The sequence below is a fragment of the Oryctolagus cuniculus genome, chromosome 11, assembly GCF_964237555.1.
Source record: "Oryctolagus cuniculus chromosome 11, mOryCun1.1, whole genome shotgun sequence".
Taxonomy (NCBI): domain Eukaryota; kingdom Metazoa; phylum Chordata; class Mammalia; order Lagomorpha; family Leporidae; genus Oryctolagus; species Oryctolagus cuniculus.
The window spans coordinates 27,612,243-27,631,284 of record NC_091442.1 but is presented as its reverse complement, the minus strand read 5'-3'; the positions used below and the strand labels follow the sequence as shown (position 1 = coordinate 27,631,284).

The 19,042-nt window shown below is 56.9% G+C and overlaps 1 protein-coding gene across 7 annotated transcripts in view; it reads right to left on the bottom strand.

Annotated features, from left to right (window-relative positions):
• Positions 1-1,656: 1,656 nt before the first annotated feature.
• LOC100351485 (tyrosine-protein phosphatase non-receptor type substrate 1) overlaps positions 1,657-19,042 on the bottom strand; it is a 41,821-nt gene continuing 24,435 nt past the window's right edge. For 3 of the 7 annotated variants that reach the window (XM_070051997.1, XM_070051998.1, XM_051845171.2), the window contains 6 exons: positions 18,237-18,557; positions 17,343-17,675; positions 14,987-15,094; positions 11,563-11,587; positions 6,560-6,599; positions 1,657-4,067 (listed from right to left, as the gene is read on the bottom strand). In XM_070051997.1, coding sequence (XP_069908098.1) covers positions 3,804-4,067; positions 6,560-6,599; positions 11,563-11,587; positions 14,987-15,094; positions 17,343-17,675; positions 18,237-18,557 — 1,091 coding nt within the window. In that variant the 3' untranslated portion in view covers positions 1,657-3,803. Of the gene's footprint in view, positions 4,068-6,547; positions 6,600-11,562; positions 11,588-14,986; positions 15,095-17,342; positions 17,676-18,236; positions 18,558-19,042 lie in introns of all 7 variants that reach the window. The other 4 variants (XM_070051996.1, XM_051845170.2, XM_070051999.1 and 1 more) reach the window with 3 other exon arrangements.

Sequence of the window (19,042 nt, the reverse complement as noted above, 5' to 3'; positions counted from 1 at the left end):
CTGTCCTCGTGGAGGGGGGGCAGGCTCACTGTCCCCTGCACAGGGGACACTTCAAGGAGGTGCCTGATCAAGGTTGCCCTTGATTCCCTGGCACACAGCCCAAGGGCCTCTTGGCTCCCACCTTTTTCCATTGTGCCTGCCGACCTCCAGCCCTGGAGATCCGGGCTGTGAGGTGAGGCCCAGGTGCTGATAAATGCACCCCGCATCTCCTCAGCTGGACACGAAGTCCAGTCCGTCAGCCCCCACTTTCCCAGAATGCAGAAGGCACTGCCCGGCCCACACAGCCTACAGCAACCCCAGCCCTGCAGGTGCACTCAGACTTCGCAGCTTCCCTCAGGCCGAGGGCTCGGTCACAGCCAAGGTCCTGGCTTGCGCGCCAAGGGACCTCTCTGAGCCCCAGAGAAGGCTCCTTGGCTCAGAGGCTTCTGACCACGTGCACCAGGCCAAGGGCAAAGGCGGTTCCCTGGCCTTGTGCATCTAAACTGAGCCCCGGCCAACCTGACTGAAGATTTGCTGGGTGAGACTAGGCTATGTCATATGTGCTTCCCGAGCCTCAACTTTCCTTCTCTGCAAAATGGGCACAACCACTGTCCTCCAGTAGTTGGGAAAAGTAAACGAGGCAGGAAGGACAGGCAGACTTCCTGGTTTTCAAACCCTGGTTCTGTCACAGGACACTGGGGACACAACTTCTCCGTTTCTGCTTGCTCCTCTGTAAACCATGCAGAATCAGAGCTCAGACTTCTCACGATGGCTGGGAGGATGAGTTAATGAAGGCAATGAGTCAATAAAGCACTTGGCTTGTCACCTGCCCTAGCTCTTGCTGTTGACTTCACAGCTGGTGCTCTGTGCATGGTGTGTGGACCATTAGCTCACCAGGTGGGCATCAGGCACCCAAGTCAGACAGCGAGTTCGAGTGTCAGCAACATCACTCATTGGCTGTGTGACCCCGTGTAAGTCACACCACTTCTCTGTGCCTTGTTTGTTAAATGGGGTCAACATTACTGACCACATCAGGTTCTAAAGTTTAACACAGTCAGTCCATGTCAAGTGCTGATGCACAGATACTAAGAAAAGCTATGGGGACATGAACATGATTACATAACTGTCAATACTAGGAAGACGCTCCTGGAGAAGGGGCAGGGCACTCACATTTATTGAGCACCTACTGTCACCAGCACTTGACATACTCATCCAGCAGGGATGAGCACTCGGTGGAGGAGGGAAGTGGGGCTCCAGGAGGGTGAGGCGCCTCCAGGGCCAGCTGTGCAGGGTGAGAGCAGGAAGGGGAGCCCCCCGGCTCACTGAGAGCCTGCCACGTGCCAAGCATGGGGCCCAGGGTCCACGGGGACTGCACCAGGGGGCGGTGCTGTTCCACCGTGCAGAGGAGGGGCCCGCATTCCCACAGCCACAGAGTGGCAGAGCCAGATCCAAACTTGGCTGTTTGCCTGGATGTTTGCATCAACTCCCTCTGAAGCCGGGGAAACCAAAGTTTTACTCCCATAAACACCTAGAGGAGGGGACCCCATACTGAGACAGGTCCCAGCCCTGGGGCCACATCTGCTCTTTTCCCAGGGTCTCAGGGGACAGGTGTGGGCAGCCAGATGCCAAGGAAGCCTCCAGACACACAACAAGAATGACGCTGCACACCCGAACGGGTCCCTGTTACCCAGAAATCTTTATTACAAAAATATTTTGCAAGCCAAAAAGTTTAAGTTGCAACTATATACAAAACGGGGCCTGTTTCCTTCCCAGCGGTCTCAAAATAAACTCCCAAAACCACGCTTCTTCCGCAGCACTCTTCCAGTCTCTTCCTTTTCCTGGGGTTCCATACACAAGGTGTGGGGCACGGCCAGGCTGCCAGGCGGAAGCTATGGCCATCCGTCTTCCTCGACCTCCTTCCCTTCCTTCCCCTTCCGAAAATTAAAATTATACAAAATGAAAATGGCACCAAGAAAACATTCCCAGAAAATCCTGTCTGCGTGTGTACACCTGTGTGCTGTCTATAGGCAGGAAGGAGGAAGAAGACGGTTTAAACAGCCAACTCTGTGGAGGCTGGAAATGGCCTAAGCAGGTGCCTGGGCCCCCGTGGCTACTTGAGGCCACCAAGCTCTGGCCTGTGTGAGCAGAAGCTGCCCACATGACCTGTCGGCTCGGCACACACCAGACCACCCCCGCCTCCCCCATGAGCTGGGTCTGTGCTGTGCGCCACCCGTAGCACCTGCAGGAGCAGACAGGGCAGCTTCGGCTTCTCGCTCTGACAGCCTGAGCCCAGAATCCTGGGCATCCCACTGCAGCGGCTGTGAACCTTAGCATCTAAGACCGAATGAACGGGGCCAACACTGCGTGCTCTGGGCCCAGCCAGGCCTTACACCCAATGGGCAGGGCCAGTAGGTGAGAGGGCGTGGCCTCTGCCCCACCTCCTTGGACATGGCTCGGCCCCGGCTCTCAGCAGCACCGTCCTGGGGGTGGCCAGGATCTACTCCAGTTTTATCCCTACAGGGTTTGAGAGCAGACATGGAAGATTCCGCCTTTAGGAATCCACTCGGAGAGCAGTAAAGGGAAGGTGCTGGGGGAGGGGGCAGCCAGCCAGCCTGTGTCCCTAAAGTGCATGTGAGAGATGGCCAGGAGGGCAGCAATGTCCCTCTCCCCTCTCCACAGGGGAACAGACTGGGGCAACAGCTCTGGCCAAGACTGCACCGTCACAGAGGTGGTCTGGACACCCTCTGGGCCGACTGGATTGACCACAGTGGGGCCACAGAAGGCAGCAGCACCAGCCACGTGGCTCGGCCCGGTCACGGCCAAGTCCACGGAGCAGCCACGCCAGCGCTTCCGCCTGCTGTCCGGGGCTCTGGCGCTTGGGAGGTGCTCCGTTTCTCTGCTGTCAGAAAACCCTTCCAGGACAACAAACGGTTACACCTCAGACTTCACAAGACCCAACCATGGACTTCAGCACATGACAAAGAGCCAAGAGAACGCTGCTCCTGTTTTAAGAAAGAAAGGAAAAAAAAAAAAAAAACCAAAACGAAACAGCACAGATCAAGTTTTCTAACAGCTCAGGTTCAAAATTGCACGTTTCACATTTCTCAGTAATTTACAGGCGTCCCTAGCGAGATGTTGCTGAGTTAGTGCTAGCTGGCAGGAGCAAGCTCGGGTCTAGAGAGGAGGGGTGGGACCACGGGTCCCCAAGGAGGTGAGGAGGAGCCCCAGGAAGAGGGGGGTTTTGTCTTGAGGTCCTTTAGGGGGCTGGGGTGATCCTCAAGGGTCCCCTCTTCCCCCCAGGGCATGTGGCTCAGCAGCCCAGGGACCCAGGGGAGCCAGGTGTGTTGGCAGCAACCTCACCAAGTCTCGTTCCAGCCTCTCCATGGGTGGGGCCGTGTGATCTAAAGGGAAAGATTTCCCCAGAGCCCCCGCTGGGGGTGGTGGCGGTGGGAAGTGGGGTTTCGTCTTCCTCACCCTGGAAGATCAGGCTTCCCAAGACGCAGGAGGCAGTCCAGGGTCCTCACCCATGACTCAGACCCAAACGCTGGGTGGACGGAGGCACCAGAGTGCGTGGGCTCCAGGCAGCTCTGGTCAGTTTCCTGGCTGGTTCAGCAACACCAGCCTCCAGGTGTGTGGCCAGGAGTGGGGCCGTGGCAGCCCCAGACGTGTTGGAGAGCCAAGGGGGCTGGGGACAGAGGAGCCACCCTGGCCCTGGGTCCCAGGGCCTTGCCTCTGGGAACTGGGCTGGATGTCCCCATCACAGCTGCTCCATGCGGGACAAGAAAGCTCTCGGGGACAGGCCCTCGAGCGGCCGGAAGTCCCATTCACTTCCTCTGCACCTGGACGCTGGCGTACTCAGAGAAGGATGGCTCGGGCTTGGGGGTTGGCTGCTTGGGGGCACGGTTGAGATGCACCATGTCCAGGTCGGCGTAGGTGAGGGTGTCCTCAGTGGCAGGCGGAGGACCAATCTGAATGCTGGCGTACTCTGTGTGGTTGTTGGGCTCGGCAGCCCGTGGGGCGGCCTTCTTCCCCTTGGGCAGGTTGAGGTCTGCGTACGTGATGTCATTGATGTCATTGCTATCTTGGATCTGAAAGAGAGGGCCCTCACCATCAACCAGGCGCCAAGCCTTGATGTTGGTCTCCTCCTGGCCACTACAGGTTTGGCCCCAACTCAGGCTCCCTCTCTTTGCATCAAAGATTTCCTGCCTCCAGCCTCACTTCTTCCTCTCTGCTTTCCTCCTCACACACCCTGGAAACACCCCTGTGGTCACCTTCTCCCTCCTCCCAGCCACAGGCACCTGCAGTTCTCGTCTCTCTTTCCTGCGTTTGTCCCTCTGTCCAGAGCGCCTGCCCCCTCCTGCTCCTTGGATGTATTCCCAATCTTGGTCGATTTCGGCTCAAGCATCTCTTCATCCTGAGACCTGGCCCAGCCCGCACTCCTGCTGGCTGCATACTCAGAGGCTGATCTCCCAGTTACTCATTTATTCAACAAATATTCACTGTGCTCTTGTTATGATGCAGAAACCAAAGCTGGCATAGAAGCCGCTGGATCCATGTTGGATGGAGGGAGGGAGGGAGGGATAGTAGATGGATGTGAGTATGGATGGATCCATGTTGAGTGGATGAACGGGTGGGCAGGTGGATGGGATGGATGGGTAGGTGGATGGATGTGTGGATAGATGAAGATGGATGGCTGGATGAGTGGATATTGAATGAATGCACGTATGGATAGATGAGTGGATTTATGTGTGGATGGATGAATGGATGGATGAATGGATAGGTACAAGGAAGGAAGGAATGAAAAAAGGCAGGCAACCATTTCAGCCTCATTCAAGGTGAATGTGGGTCTTGAGGAGACAGAATAGGGACCACCTACTCTCCATGGGAGACTGAGACCACTGGTCAGCAGGGGGTGATCATGGGTTCTCTGAGAGCTTTTGGGCAGTTCATTTAACCTCTCTGGGTCTCTGTCTCCCCACCAGTCAAGTGGGGATAATGACAGTACCTATCACCAGGGCTGCTCTGAGGATCAAATGAGAAGACCCAGTCAGAACACTGAGAGCAGGGCCTGGCACGGACCACGCTGTATTCAGTAGCCATTAGCAGCCCTGACCACGTAGCAAACCCTGGAATGCCCCTGTTAACCGTGTCACCTGCAAGAGCCCCCTGGAAGCTGCTTCTGCACCTGGCATGTGTGCGGTGGCGCCACCTCCTAGTTGTCACAAGCTAGTAACTGCACCCCACAGTCACCCAGGCCTTACCACAGCCCTGCCTGGGAGAAGCACTGACCCCACTTTACAGGTGAAGAAACTGAGACCTGAGCAGACGACATGTGTCAGTCAACATCTCCCAAAGCCTAGTCGCCTCTCCAGCTGCGGTCTTCCTGCCTGGCTCCGCTGTCCTGAGTCCGGCACGCGTGCACAAACTCCTGTCTGGGAAGTGCCGTGGACAGAGCACGGGGCCTCCCTGGCGGGGACTGACACCTGGCACTGGGACACGAGGACTAAGGCCACCAGTCCCCCAGGAATAGGTTGTACCTCTCCTGCTTGCTGCCTAGGCCCTGGAGCTTAGTGGTGCTCAGCAGGTCTCTGCTGAAGGTGGATTTTTACAGATTTCAGTGAGCAACTCTTCTCACCATCACCCTTTCCCCAGAAGGTCCCAGAAGGAAGTCCACAGGTCAAATAACCAGGGAGAAGGCCTACCTCTGCCAGGACTAGAAGCTGTCTTGTTTGTCCTAATTATGACCCAGGCTTATGCCCAGGGCCGCTGGGGTGCTGCAGTGGGTCAGGAGAGCAAGCAAGCAAGATGTTGCAGCCTACAGATGCCTGCACACACCCACAGACACCTTCAAATACCCACAGGGACCTCTCACCAGCTCCCCGCTTTCAGCCCAGTGGAAACAATGACAATTGCAAGGCAAATGCCAAGGACAGCCAGTGCTGTCTGGATGCCAGGTTCAGAGCAGGGCCTGTTTCTTTACAAGAGGCAAGGAGCCCTCTGCATCCGAGGTCTGAGTGTCAGGCCAACCACACCCCTGCAAGATCTGCTCGGCCCACGCCATGTGAAGGAGAAACAGCCAGCTGAAGAGGTTAATGATGCTGTAGGGACTTCCCTTAGCAAAGCCTAAAGAGGCCCCGCCCGGCAGGCTGGGCTGGGCTGTTCTAAGTCAAAGCAGGGACACAAGGAGGTAGGGGTGAGCCAGGTACGGTGGTGCTAGTGGAGGGGCTAGCCTGGGCAAGTGCCTGGAGGCAGGAAGGCACAATCCCCACTAAGGGAGACTGCAGTCTGACTCCAGGGCATCATTCCTTACAGGCCACGCTGGGAACGGGAAGGGTGCCCCCTGGAGTTGTGTGATGGTTGGTACTGAGTCAAGGACGCTGCCACAGACCCTGAGGCTGGAGCGGAGGGCAGGGACAGGCAGAGGACACAGGGGCAGGAGAAATCCTAGACTCTTCCACCAACCCCACCCTGCTGCCCTGGGGACTGTGTCTTAATTTAGAACCGGATGTGCAGCACCAGCTGATGGCAGGACATCACGCCACCGAGTTTCCCAGGAGGGGTGTCTCACCAAGGACTGTACCTGGGTTATTTCTCTGGCGTTCTTCTCGGGCTCATGCAACCTAAAAAGGAAAGAGACACAGAGATAAAAATACCCTCCCTATCTCGAGCGCTCATGCAAATTGATAAGAATAACACTTGGGCTCCACTTCCTAGAGGACGCGGATGAATGCCTCACAACAGAAATACAAGCGCCTGTCAAACTGTTTGGACAACGAGGTCAATCTCACCACAGAGGGATTTTAGACAAGGCACTGTCTTTACAGGGACCTGGGGATGATCTTTTGAAATAACACTGGGTGAGGAGGGGAGCTGGGGAAGCGGTGATGAGAGCACCCGGGAGTCTGGGTCACTATGCGGGTCAAAGTCAAGGGCTCCGAGGGCTTTCCTCGTCTGGCCTGGAACTGGGGAGGAGAGGAAGCAGAGGAGAAGCCTGCTGTCCAGAGGCTGTCTCCAGCGGGATGGGGGAGGGAGGGCTGCATCCCAGCGCTGCCAGCTGGGGCCGGCTCAGGAAATTGGGATACACCCACAGATAAAGATTTTAAAAATTTATGAGATTTTTAAAAAATTACAAATGATTACATTTAAAATGATAAGTGGGACAAGTGGCATTCTCTGTGGGGTGATGCCAATGATGCAAAATGTATGGATAACACCGGAAGGAACCAGCAAAATGCTAACAGTCATGGTCTTCATGGGGGATTTTGCTACCTTTTGGTTTTCCATGTTCTCCAAATGTCCTACATTATAAAAATCTATGTGTTGTCACTAAAAAAAGAAAGGAGACAGGACCAGCATTGTGGCGCAGTGGGTTAAGCCACCATTTGTGACACTGGCATCCCACACTGATTCTAGTCCAGGCTTCTCCACTTCCCATCCAGCTCCCTGCTAATGGCCTGGGAAAGCAGTGGAGGATGGACCAAGTAGCTGGGTCCCTACACCCATGTGGGAGACCCAAATGAAGCTCCTGGCTCCTGGCTTCAGCTTAGGCCAGGCCTGGCTGTTGCAACCATTTGGGGAGTGAACCAGTGGATGGAAGACCTCTCTCTCTCCCTCTGTCATTCTGCCTTTCAAATAAATAAGTAAATCTTTAAAAAAATTAAAAAAAAAAAAAAAAGAAAGGAGAAAAGCCAAGACATCTTGGTTAATCAAAGAAACTGTTCATGCACTTGATTCTGTGTTCGGAGGCTGTGGCTTGGCTCCGTGGAAGCTCACGGTCAAGGTGATGAGCAAACCAGGGTGACCGGTTAGGCAGGAGTTGCGTAAATTCTGAAGCGGGTGACTGTGGGACATGAGCCTGGGTGAGGTCAGGAATGAGCAGCGGCACTTGTCACAGGGTTGTTAACAGGTCTGGCACCAGGGCTTGGCTCAGAGGGAGTTTTGGGGCGCGACGGGCCCTTGGGGCCTTGCAGCAGCCCTCCAGGCTTGGGGGTGGGTCTGGGAGACTCCACAGTGCCATCCACAACCCTGCCAGAGTCTCCCCACAGCCTGTCTGCTTCAAGTCCTATCATCACCCTGCTCAGAAGGCACGAGGGTCTGGCCTGTGACCAGATGACCCCCCCATCTGATGTTCCCCAAGGGCTGCCCCATGCTCCACACTTCAGGCCTCCACGACAGCCCTCCATGACCCCCGGCAGTGCGTCTTCCCTTGGTTAACTTCTGCACAACCTGTAAGACCCAACTATGACATCAACTCCTGGGGAAGGCTTCTTGGACAGCGAAGGGCTGGGTGGGCTGCCCTGCATGACATCTCAGACCTCCTTGCACATTCTCCCCTGTGGTTCATGCTGCTGTCTGTCTGCCAGGCAGTACCACATTGGGTAGAGGTGCTCAAAAAGTGACTTGGAATGAGTGCCAGTCAGACTGCCCCCAGGGCCTTTGCACACTCGGCCCTCCCTGCCTCTTTGTCTTCTGCACTCTGTCTCTTCCCTCTGCTCTGACTTTAAAGATTTATTTATTTATTTTGAAAGAGTTATAGAGAGACAGAAAGACAGAGACAGAGAGAGAAAGAGAGAAAGAGAGAGAGAGGGAAAATGAGAATCTTATACCTGCTGGTTCACTCTCCAGATGGCTGCAATGGCCAGGACTGGGTCAGGCCAAAACCAGGAGCCAGGAGCTACTTCCAGGTCTCCCACATGGGTGCAGGGACCCACACACTTGGGCCATCCTCCACTGCTTTCCCAGGGCATTAGCAGGGAGCTGGATTGGAAGTGGAGCAGCCGGGACATGAACCGACACCCACATGGGATGCCAGCGTCGCAGGTGGTAGCTTTACCTGCTGCACCACTGCACAGGCCCCTCTCTGCTCCTAATTTAAACGGTTATTTCCTGGGGAAACCTTCCTTGCTGAGAGCCCAGACGCCACTCTCAGAACACCGGGCTCCCCTTTCAGAACAGCATTTCCAACTGTAACCAGGTACGCACTGTCTTGCCTGTCTCTTCCCTGGTTTCTCCTGTCTGGGTGACTGGCACCACCGCTGCTTCTCCCGTGCTCAGGCTGATGCGGGAGTCATGATGAGTCTTCGCCCTCCTCCTTGACCACTCACGGCTGCTCCATCACGACTTCAAACAACACAAGGTCAGCCTCAGCCAGCCCCACCAGCTCGGGTCCCCAGGCTCCTCCTGGCCGCTCTGCCTCCATTCCTGTCCCTCCGCAACCCACATTTGAAATGCAGGAGTAGGGTCACCTTATCTCACCAGAAAGCTCAGCCCTTCCTCACCACACAGAGAATTCCGGCTCCCTCCTAAATGGTGAGGCCCAGCAAGGTCAGCTCCCGCCCCTGCTCCTCTCTCCCCCTCCCTCTCTGGGCTCCGCCATGGCCTCCTTATGTTCTGTGTCCTTGTCCAACTGTCCCTGCCTCAGGCCCTTGGCACTGGCTCTTCCCTCTGTCTGGTCTACTCCTGCCCCAGATAGCAGCGTTGCTGGAGTTATTCACCCTTCAGCTGCCTTCTAAGTGCGTCTTCCTCAGCCAAGCCTTCCCGGATTGCCCCACCTCCCTGTTCCCCTTGTCCTGTAAGCGGCTTTGGCAGCCCCTGCATCATATCGTTCTTGAACCTTCCAGCTTCTTCTGTATCTGGCCTCCCCCCGGGGACCGGGGACCCTCCCCCACAGTGGGAGGGACAAGGCCTGTCTCACTCACAACTGAAGCCACAACACCTGACACAGGGCTGGCCCACTGCCCGCTCTCCTAAAGCCTCTGTGGAATGAATGAGTGACCGCGCCTCTCGCTGGCTCCTAAGGGTCAGGTGACCAGGGTTAGCTTCTTTCCTGTTCCCCTTGGCAATCCCCCTGCTCAAGGCCCTGCACTCAGCTGGGCTCAAGGAAGACGAACAAAGGAAAGCATCAGGGAGTCCCTAAATATTCCAAGAATAAATGCAGCAAACATCCGACAAGAGAGCACGTGGTCGGCCGTTCACACCCAGCGCCCAATTAAGGGAGTGGGGACACAGTTGCCTCTCATCTGAGCTGGGACAGTGACAGGCCACACGTTGCCCATGCATTTGGAGCCCAGGAAGTCAGAAAGAGCCAGGCCTTCCGCCGGTCCTGCCACCTGGAGGGTCCTCTGAGCTCAAAGCGGCGGCCTCCCCGCCTTGCACACATGCTGGGCGCACGGCTGTTCCCCACGCCAGGGCCCTTGGAAGCGTCTGATCGCAGTGAGCTGAAGCTGAGGCCAGCCGCCACACGGGAAACCACTCGCGCTCGCTTTGGCTGAGAGACATGAAAGGGAGAGAGTGATCCCACGGCTCCCTCGGCAGACTCACGCCGGAAAAATAAAACCGGAGCAGAAAACAGCAACAGCAGAGGCACAGGCGGCCGCAGAGCTGCAGCAAGAGCGCTGGCGCTCGTGCCAGAGACCGGGGCTGCAGCTGGGGTGCAGGGATGACCCTGAGCCTGTGTCTCCAATCACATCACAGGGACAGTAACAACTGTGCAGAACGGGGTTCTCGGAGCGTGGTTTGGAAACAGCAGCCTTGGCTGTTAAACTTGCCAGAACTACAAAGCCTGACCCAGAGCCTCAGGGGTACAGCCTGGCACCCTGGGTCTGAGCCAGCCCGCCCAGGGTCCACCATGCACTCAAGCCCAAGATCTACACAGTAAGGACAGTGCTCATCACGGGGTCTTGGCAAGCATGAGAGTCAGGCACTGGGAGGACAGGGGCCACAGTTCTCCACCAATGGGGCTGTGCTGCTGTCACAGGGATGACTGACCCTGCCCTTTGTTTCCAGAAAACTGTCTAAGTGGGGGAGCTAAGACAGGTGAAACATAACGACAACAGCCAAAACCAAACCAAAGACAGAGCCCTCCCACTGATGGAGTTCCCGGGAGTCAGAGAAGGAAGAGGCAAAGGACTGCCCCAGTGGTTAGGGGTGGCCCTTAGGCCTGCATTCATACATTTGTTATTTCAACCTTTACTGAGGGCCTAATCCCATTCCAGGCACAGGTGCCGTGGAGTTTGAACGAGACGGACATGGTCGTGGACCTGAAGAGGGCGGAGTTATAACAGGAGACAGGTGCAGAGACCCCCCCGAGGGGCCCCAGGAGGGCTCACGGGAAGCCCCTGACCCTGGGGAAGGTAACGCCCTCGGTGAGCTCAGAAGGAAGTGCAGGCGAGCAGGTGCACACTCTGGCACTGTTCCTCTCCTTGGCACCCCGGCATGCCCAGGGCTGCCCAGCCACGGTGCTCCACACAAACTTACTGAAGGGAACAAAGCGCCAAGCGTACGGCTCAGAGGTGGGTGCAGGAGCCTGGTGGCGTGCACGATGTGTCTACTCAGGGGCTTCTGCCAAGGTCCAAATGGGAGCAGATGAGGGCCTCGCTGCTTGGGGCCAGCAAGCAAGGAAGCCACGCTGCGGTGCCTATAACCCTTTGGGAATTAAGATGGCCCTGACATAGAGAGGGCCAGGGGAAGGAGACAGAAGTGTTCAGACACACTTGAGGGACGGGGGCAGTGGATAACACGCAGCCGTTCAGGGGAATGGGGGTACCAGACAACCAGTGCCCGGGCCAGGGGCAGTGCACCCACCTTGTCGAAGAAGTGGAGCCCTTGGCTGCAAGAGAAAAGAAACAGAGGTCAGTTGTTTACCCAGGAACACATCTCTCCTGTGGGACTCTCTGTGAGGGCAAAGGAAGGGTAGAAAGCAGACCCCTGGAACCCAGGGGGTGGTCCCTTCCTTCCAATGAGGAAGCCTACAGGGACCAGGCCAGGCCTGCTGCTGCCCCACTTCTGGGCGTCACCCAGGAGTCTGCAGTAGCTGCACCTTCCATGCAGTCGCACGCTCTGTGGCAGAGCCTCAGCATGCCCAGGGCCCAGTGGAGGCTCCTCCCTGCTGGAGAGCAGATTCTAGCAGGGCTGGAAGTCAGGGAGCAGCTAGGACCCTCAGGCCTCCACCTCCTCACTTGCTGGGTGTCCCAGAGTGGGTCACAACCCCTCTCTGAGCTTCTAGATCTTGCAGGGGTGGGCTGGGCATCCGTTGATGTACATCCCACCACTTCCCAAGAGAGCAAGCACTGGCCTGGTTCAGAGGCTTAGCGCCTGGGACAGGGGGTACCCCAAAGAGCAGCCTGGGGTGCTTTGTCACTTGACGCCCACTTTTCTGTGCAACTGTCGCGAAAAAGCAACATACACTCAAATCCACTCTACGCTGTACGTAACAGGCTTCAGGCTGCCACAATACAGGGCTTCACACTGCTCGTCAGCACCTGTGCCCGAGGACAGACCTGGATCTACAGGTGAGTGGGGGTACCAGCTAGGAAGGCCAGGTCCACCTTCCAACATCTGAATGGAGATCAACAGGTTGCTAGTGCTGGGGCATTAGTCCTTTCTGTAATCCAGGGAGGGAATGCTGACTCCCCCGCTCCCCCATTCTACAGCAGAGAAACTGGTGACCTCCAGGCTGGCAAGTGGCAAGAGCTGAAGGCAGGACATTTCACATCACAGGGCAGACTCTTCCAGGGGCATCTTGTCAGGGTAGAGGGAGATGGGGTGCAGGTGCTCCCGAAGAGAGTCCCTGGTTCTGAGTTCTGGCCCCACCACTTACCAGCTGAGGTGCTGAGTAACTCACTAACTTTTCCACACCTCAGTCTCCTCATCTTTAAAATGGGGTTAGGTTTACCACCTCAAGGTCTGGGGTGAGGACCATCTGTGTTAGTACAGGCAAAGCCAGCACCTGAGCAGTGTGCACACATGGGAGGTGCTGAATGAGTGCTGGCTGTCACCACACATCACTGTCACATCCCCATGAGAGCTGGGCTCTGCACACAGACCTCCCACTCAAGGGCTACATGGGCTTCCCCGATCCCTGCAGCTCTCCTGACCCCCAGTCCTCTTCTGCAACACTGGGGTGCTGATGCCTAAACCCACAGCGAACAGCTCACACACTCCAGGAGCCTGGCGCGGGGCCTGGGGCTGAGCCTCGGAAAGGATGGCTAGGGTTCCACAGATGTCCCAAGTGCTCCAGCTCACTCGGTGCCAGAGGGACCTGCTTCCTGCCCTGGGAGGAGTCCCTCCTGTGTGTCCCCAGGGACTCCAGAGCAGAACAGCTGGTGCATTCTGCAGAGGTGGGCCTGCCTCCAGCCTTCAGGCAGAAGCTTAGGGCTCAGCCAGGCTCTCAGGGCAGAGTCCTGCCAGCCAGCTCGAGGGAGGGAGACCTAGTGGTGGTGGGGGCACAGCTGGAGGGTGCAGCAGGGTCATGTGACTATGCATGGCACACCTGTGTGAGCCCTGCCGGCCGCAGAAAGACAGCCGGGGCCAGCACTTGTCACTGTGGCTGTGGCTTGTGGTGCACACAAGCTTGTGTGCTGCATTCAAATATAACATGTATTTGGGGGCTGGCACTGTAGCATAGCAGGTAAAGCCACCGCCTTCAGTGCCGGCATCCCATTATGGGCGCTGGTTCCAGTCCTGGATGCTCCACTTCCAATCCCGCTCTCTGCTATGGCCTGGGACAGCAGCAGCAGATGGCCCAAGTCCTTGTGCCCCTGCACCCAGGTGGGAGACCTGGAAGAAGCTCCGGAGTCCTGGCTTTGGATTGGCCCAGCTCTGGCCGTTGCGGCTACTTGGGGAATGAACCAGGGGATGGAAGACCTCTCTCTCTCTCTCTGCCTCTCTGTAACCCTGCCTTTCAAATAAATAAATAAATCTTTTAAAAAATGTATTTGTATAACATGTGGTTAAAAAGTAGTTTCAGGCCGGCGCTGTGGCTCACTAGGCTAATCCTCCGCCTAGCGGCGCCGGCACACCGGGTTCTAGTCCCGGTCGGGGAGCCGGATTCTGTCCCGGTTGCCCCTCTTCCAGGCCAGCTCTCTGCTGTGGCCCGGGAGTGCAGTGGAGGATGGCCCAGGTGCTTGGGCCCTGCACCCCATGGGAGACCAGGAAAAGCACCTGGCTCCTGGCTCCTGCCATCGGATCAGCGCGGTGCGCCGGCCGCAGCGCGCCGGCCGCGGCGGCCATTGGAGGGTGAACCAACGGCAAAGGAAGACCTTTCTCTCTGTCTCTCTCTCTCACTGTCCACTCTGCCTGTCAAAAAAAAAAAAAAAAGTAGTTTCAGAAAAACCAGGTTAAAATCATCTCCCACAAGGGTAAGGAAGAGGGACAACATAAGTGAGGTCCTGGAATGAGTCTGCTCTGTGATTTCATCAGAGCTAATTTGGGTTTCATGACTATCCTCCCAGACAGATACTGCTAAACCCATTTTACAGATGATCCAACAGGCTTGTGGAGGCTGAACCCATTGTGTAGAGGATATACATGGGTCTGGAAGCCTGGTTTACCTGACTTCAATGCCAGAGGCCTTGCCACAGGAATACCCCGCTACACACATGCACACACTCACACACACACACAAGGGGAAGCCGTCCTAGGTTGGAGGCAGTGTCCTCCTGCTGGGGAATCAGAGGCCATGCACCTTGCTCCTGTGAGAGGCCTTCCAGGCAGGGGGCTCATGTTTCTGGGCTCACAAACAGTACTCATAGGCGTGGACACTGACTGAGCACTTGTGTGCCAGGCCCTTTGCTAACATTTGACATCCATTCGGTGAGTGCTCCCAACCACCCTGGAGGGAGGCGGAGATCTCAGCCCCACTCCCGCTCAGCTTCCAGTCCAGGAGCCGAGCCTCTCCCCTGCACATGGGAGAGCCCAGTGGACATTTGCCAGGTGGCTCCTGGCAAAGCCTGCTTCTTCCTGAATCGGGCAGGAAGGATCTCCAGGTCCCCTGGTGCTGCCCAGCATCTCCCCGCTTTACCTCTTGGGTTGGGATGGGAGCTGGGGAGGCGAGCAGGGATGGGGAGACCCATCCAGACTCCAACATGGTGAGGCTGGGGAGCCAGCTCTGGCATCACTGTCTCTGGAAGTCACCCATGCCCCAAGCAGCCTGTGGCCTCTGCCTCTGAACAGGACAGCCCGCGGTGGGGGTCGGGGGGACTCCCAGGAGGAAGAGGGGAGCACCCACCTTTCTTCTGTCTGAGTCGGAGGAGGTAGAGAGCCGCCATCAGCAGGACCACCAGCAGGGCGCACACCACACCCACCACGATAAAGACATTCCAGTTGTCAGCCTGGTCTGGGGACCACACGGAGAAGAGGCTTCAGGCGTGCAGATCAACAACAGAGAACAGCAGAGCCCGCTGCTCCTGACCACCACCATGCAGGCCTCACTCACTGCCAGCACCTGGTGGCTGGGGCTGCACACGCACAGGGGCTGCACATGCGTGCCCACCCGCGTCACCCACAAGAGCACATGACCCGTGCTGAGGAGCAACATGGCAAAGGTTGGCAGCTGCCAGCCCCACAGCAAGCCGGGACGTGGGATGCGGGCAGGAATCTGCCTCCTGAGGAACCAGAAACCTGTTCCTTCTCACCTGGAGAAAACCACAGAGCGGCCACCGCAGGGACAGCAGGCAGCCAGCTGAGACCTGAGTAAGCAGGTGTTGCACAGGAAAGGGGGGTGGCGGGGAGGAAGGGGCAGAGGGGAACGGTGCCTGGCCATGGGCTACTGGACCCTGTGGAGTTCACACGGGCTGACCACGGCCCTGTACTGGGACTTGGGCCACGTGTGCGGGGTTTGGGAGTCGGCACAGGAGCTCTGCATCAGGACCACTGAGTTGGAAACAGAAGCTTGGCCTGCCCCAGGGCAACAGATCCTAAAGTGGAACCATGGCCCGAACTGTTCCTATGACACTGGGCAAACCTTGCACCTTCCTCCCCCTGCCTGCTTCCTCTTTGGTTACTGAGGCTGACAACAATCTCTGCCTTATTGGATAGCTGGGAGGATTATCTAGTTAACCCCCTCTTTGGTCCTTCCCAGTATTTATGTTGTGCCTACTATGTGCCAGGTCCTGAGCTATGGGTGCTGAACACAACAGGCAAAGCCCCCAGCAGCTGAGACTCAGAGCCAAGGGCGTCAGGAAGCTCAGCTCCTACCACACAGCCCCGAGCAAGCCAAGGCCCAGAGAGACACACTGACTTCCCCTGAAGATACACAGCAAGCCTGCAGCAGAGACAGAGTTGAAACCCAACATCCCATCTCCCACTGCAGGCACTGAGAACATCAGAGGGCTGCTTCAGGGTCTCCACAAAGGATGCAAGAAGGCAGGAAGTGTCTATTGCAAGTCCACTGTCAAGGTTGTGCCACGCACAGCCCTCAGCCAGGCACGGTGGCAAAGTCCAACCGGCTGCTAATGTTTGCATGAGGAATTCGCGGGTACCTCACCAGATTGATGGAAAAAAATGGAATTAAAGATATGTTTATTTGAAATCCAGGCATAGCCTTTTCATGGTCTACGTTTCCACGAACTTTTGGAAGACTCACTCTATGCATGGATTTCAAAATGATTTGCGCCCAAAGAAACTTAGCTGTTAACACCACATGGCACAAACTTCTTGAAGAACCCAGGTGTGCTGATAACGCCTGGGAGGGGGGCTGAGAAAATGACACCCTGGCGCCCACTTTCTCTCTGGGAGAGTGGCCTCGCTGTGGCGAGGAAGTGTATCCCACAGAGCTGCCGGCACGTGGCATGGGATCTGTACAAGGATGCACATGGTTACAAGCAGTGCCCCGCCCCCCTCCCAGGGGGCAGGCCTGCAGCGGGACCCAAGAGAGCTGGCAGAGGTTACAGAGAGCATGGAGGCACAGAGGAAGGAACAACTGTCAGGTAGAAAGGGCAGGCGGCAGGACCCCAGGAACAGAATGGACACCCCCACCCCTGGTTTTGACAGCTGCTGATGGCAGAAGGTTCATTATGACATATCGACATGTCCCAAACTCACAGCAGTAATAACCCTTGGAGTATGGGATTTGGAGGAGTGAGCCAACTTTGAAATTCTACTCAGGGGCTGGCACTGTGGGTAAAGCTGCCGCATGCAGTGCCAGCATCTCATATAGGTGCTGGTTCGAGTCCCAGCTGCTCCACTTCTGGTCCAGCTCTCTGCTATGGCCTAGGAAAGCAGCAGAAGATGGCTCAAGTGCTTGGGCCCCTGCACCTACATGGGAGACCTGGAAGAAGCTCCTGGCTCCAGCTTTCAGATTAGCTCAGCTCCAGCCACTGAAGCCATTTGGGGAGTAAACCAACAGATGGAAGATTTTTCCCTCACTCTCTTTGCCTCTGCCTCTCTGTAACTCTGCCTTTAAAATAAAATAAATAAATCTTTCAAACAAAATTAAAAAAAAAAAAAACCTGTTCAATGTTTACAGATGTCCAGATAATGCTATAATATGCATGGCTACTACTTGTAACATTAAAAAAAAAAAGGGGGGGTTACGTTAAGATAACATTTCAAAAGAGCCAGGCCAGCTGGAGGGGCGGCCTCACCAAGGCTGGTGTCTGTGCCCTGCTCCTTGGGCGGGGCAGAGACCTGCAGGGTGTGGCTTCTGGTGACCGCTGGCTGCCCGTCATGCTCCACCTGGCAGGACAGCACCACATCTTCCCTGTGGGCGGAGGAGTTCACCAGGAGCCAGCTCGTGCGGTTGTAGGTCCCGTCCTTGTTCTCCACCAGGGTCCAAGCCGTCTCTGTCCGGGACACGTTTCCATTCTCCAGCCAGCTCAGCTGCACATTCCGGGGGTAGAACTTGTCCACGTGGCAGGTGACGTTCACCTGGGTCCCTGCCCCCATGGGCTGCTGTGTGACCTCCACAGTGGGGGGAACTGAAACAGCAGGGCAGAAGCTCTGAGCTTGCGGGACAGGCAGATCCTGGAGGAGGGGCCGAGTAACTCGGCTCCCACCACCAGGGCCAGGGCACCCCCGCGACAGGGCCAGGCATGCAGCAGGCACTCAGCATGGAGGGGACTCTGCACATGCGTGACATCACTAAACATGGTGCCCAGCACACAGGCGGTGCTCGAGACAGGGAGCTCCCTAAGGGTAGCAGCGAGTGAAATCAACAAGCCCAAACCCTGGATGCAGGAGGAACGTGGCCACTGCAGAGACAGGGGCTTGGCTCACACAGGTGCTCAGCACCTGCAGAATATTCTGGAATGGTAGAATGAGAGGAGTAACTGGCACAGCACTTGGCGTGCAACCAGGCTTCACCCGGCAGCTGCCACTCAAAGGACAGAGACTGGCACGCCAGCCACTGGGGTGGACTGGTACGGGGCCAGTGGGCAGGGCTGCTGGGAATAGAGGCAGCAACTCAGGCCCCAGAGCAAAGCCAGCAGGGGCAGGCACGGCAGCCAGGTGTGGGCGGGGGTGGGGGTGCAATCGTCTACCTCGGATGGTCTCAGACAAGTTGGCAGTACCACGGAGAGGGGAGCCTCCCTGCAGGGTGATGTGGGCCACCTCGCAGATGACCTGGGAGTGCACATCGCTGGAAGCCAGGGCCACCTTGACGGTGCTGGTGACGTTGTAGGAGACGCTTTCTCCCGCGGGGTACACGCTGGTCTGGAAGGCCGGGAGCTCGTTCCCGTTTTTGAACCATTTCAGGCTGATGTTGCGGGGGGAGAAGCCGTGGGACTCACACGTGAAGTCCACTGTCTGCTCCGGGGTGGACCTCGCCCCAGGCCCCGACACCTTCGGGGTGGAGGGCTTGGCTACAAAAGGAGCATTCAGACAAGAAAGAGGATCATGATGACCTGGCAACAGGCAGTCTCACTCACGTCACGTCAATCTTTCTAATCATGCTGGGGGGACAGAGGGGGTCGCGGAGTCTCCCAAGGCCAGACAGTGAGTGACAGGCAGGGCACGCACAGGGGCACTCCCAAGTCTGAGTTCAAGTCCTCTGCAAGGCCTACTCCCTCCAGCCCTGCCCGGGAACAGAATCACAGCTGCCCTCTCCTCTGTGCTAACTCTTCCCAGCGGCCTCCCCAGGAAACCTTGCAAACCTCAAAGCGTTTCTAGAAGCAGATGCAGGGGGCACTGGGCAGTCTCTCTGCCCTCACAGCTGGACCTGGGATGACCGGGCCCAGGAGGTGGACCTGACACACCCCACTGGCCTCTGAGAAATGGGACGGCAGGCGTTTCTCCTCCAGACTTGCATCGAGGGTTACAGAAGCCAAGGCTTTGGAGACGGCACCCA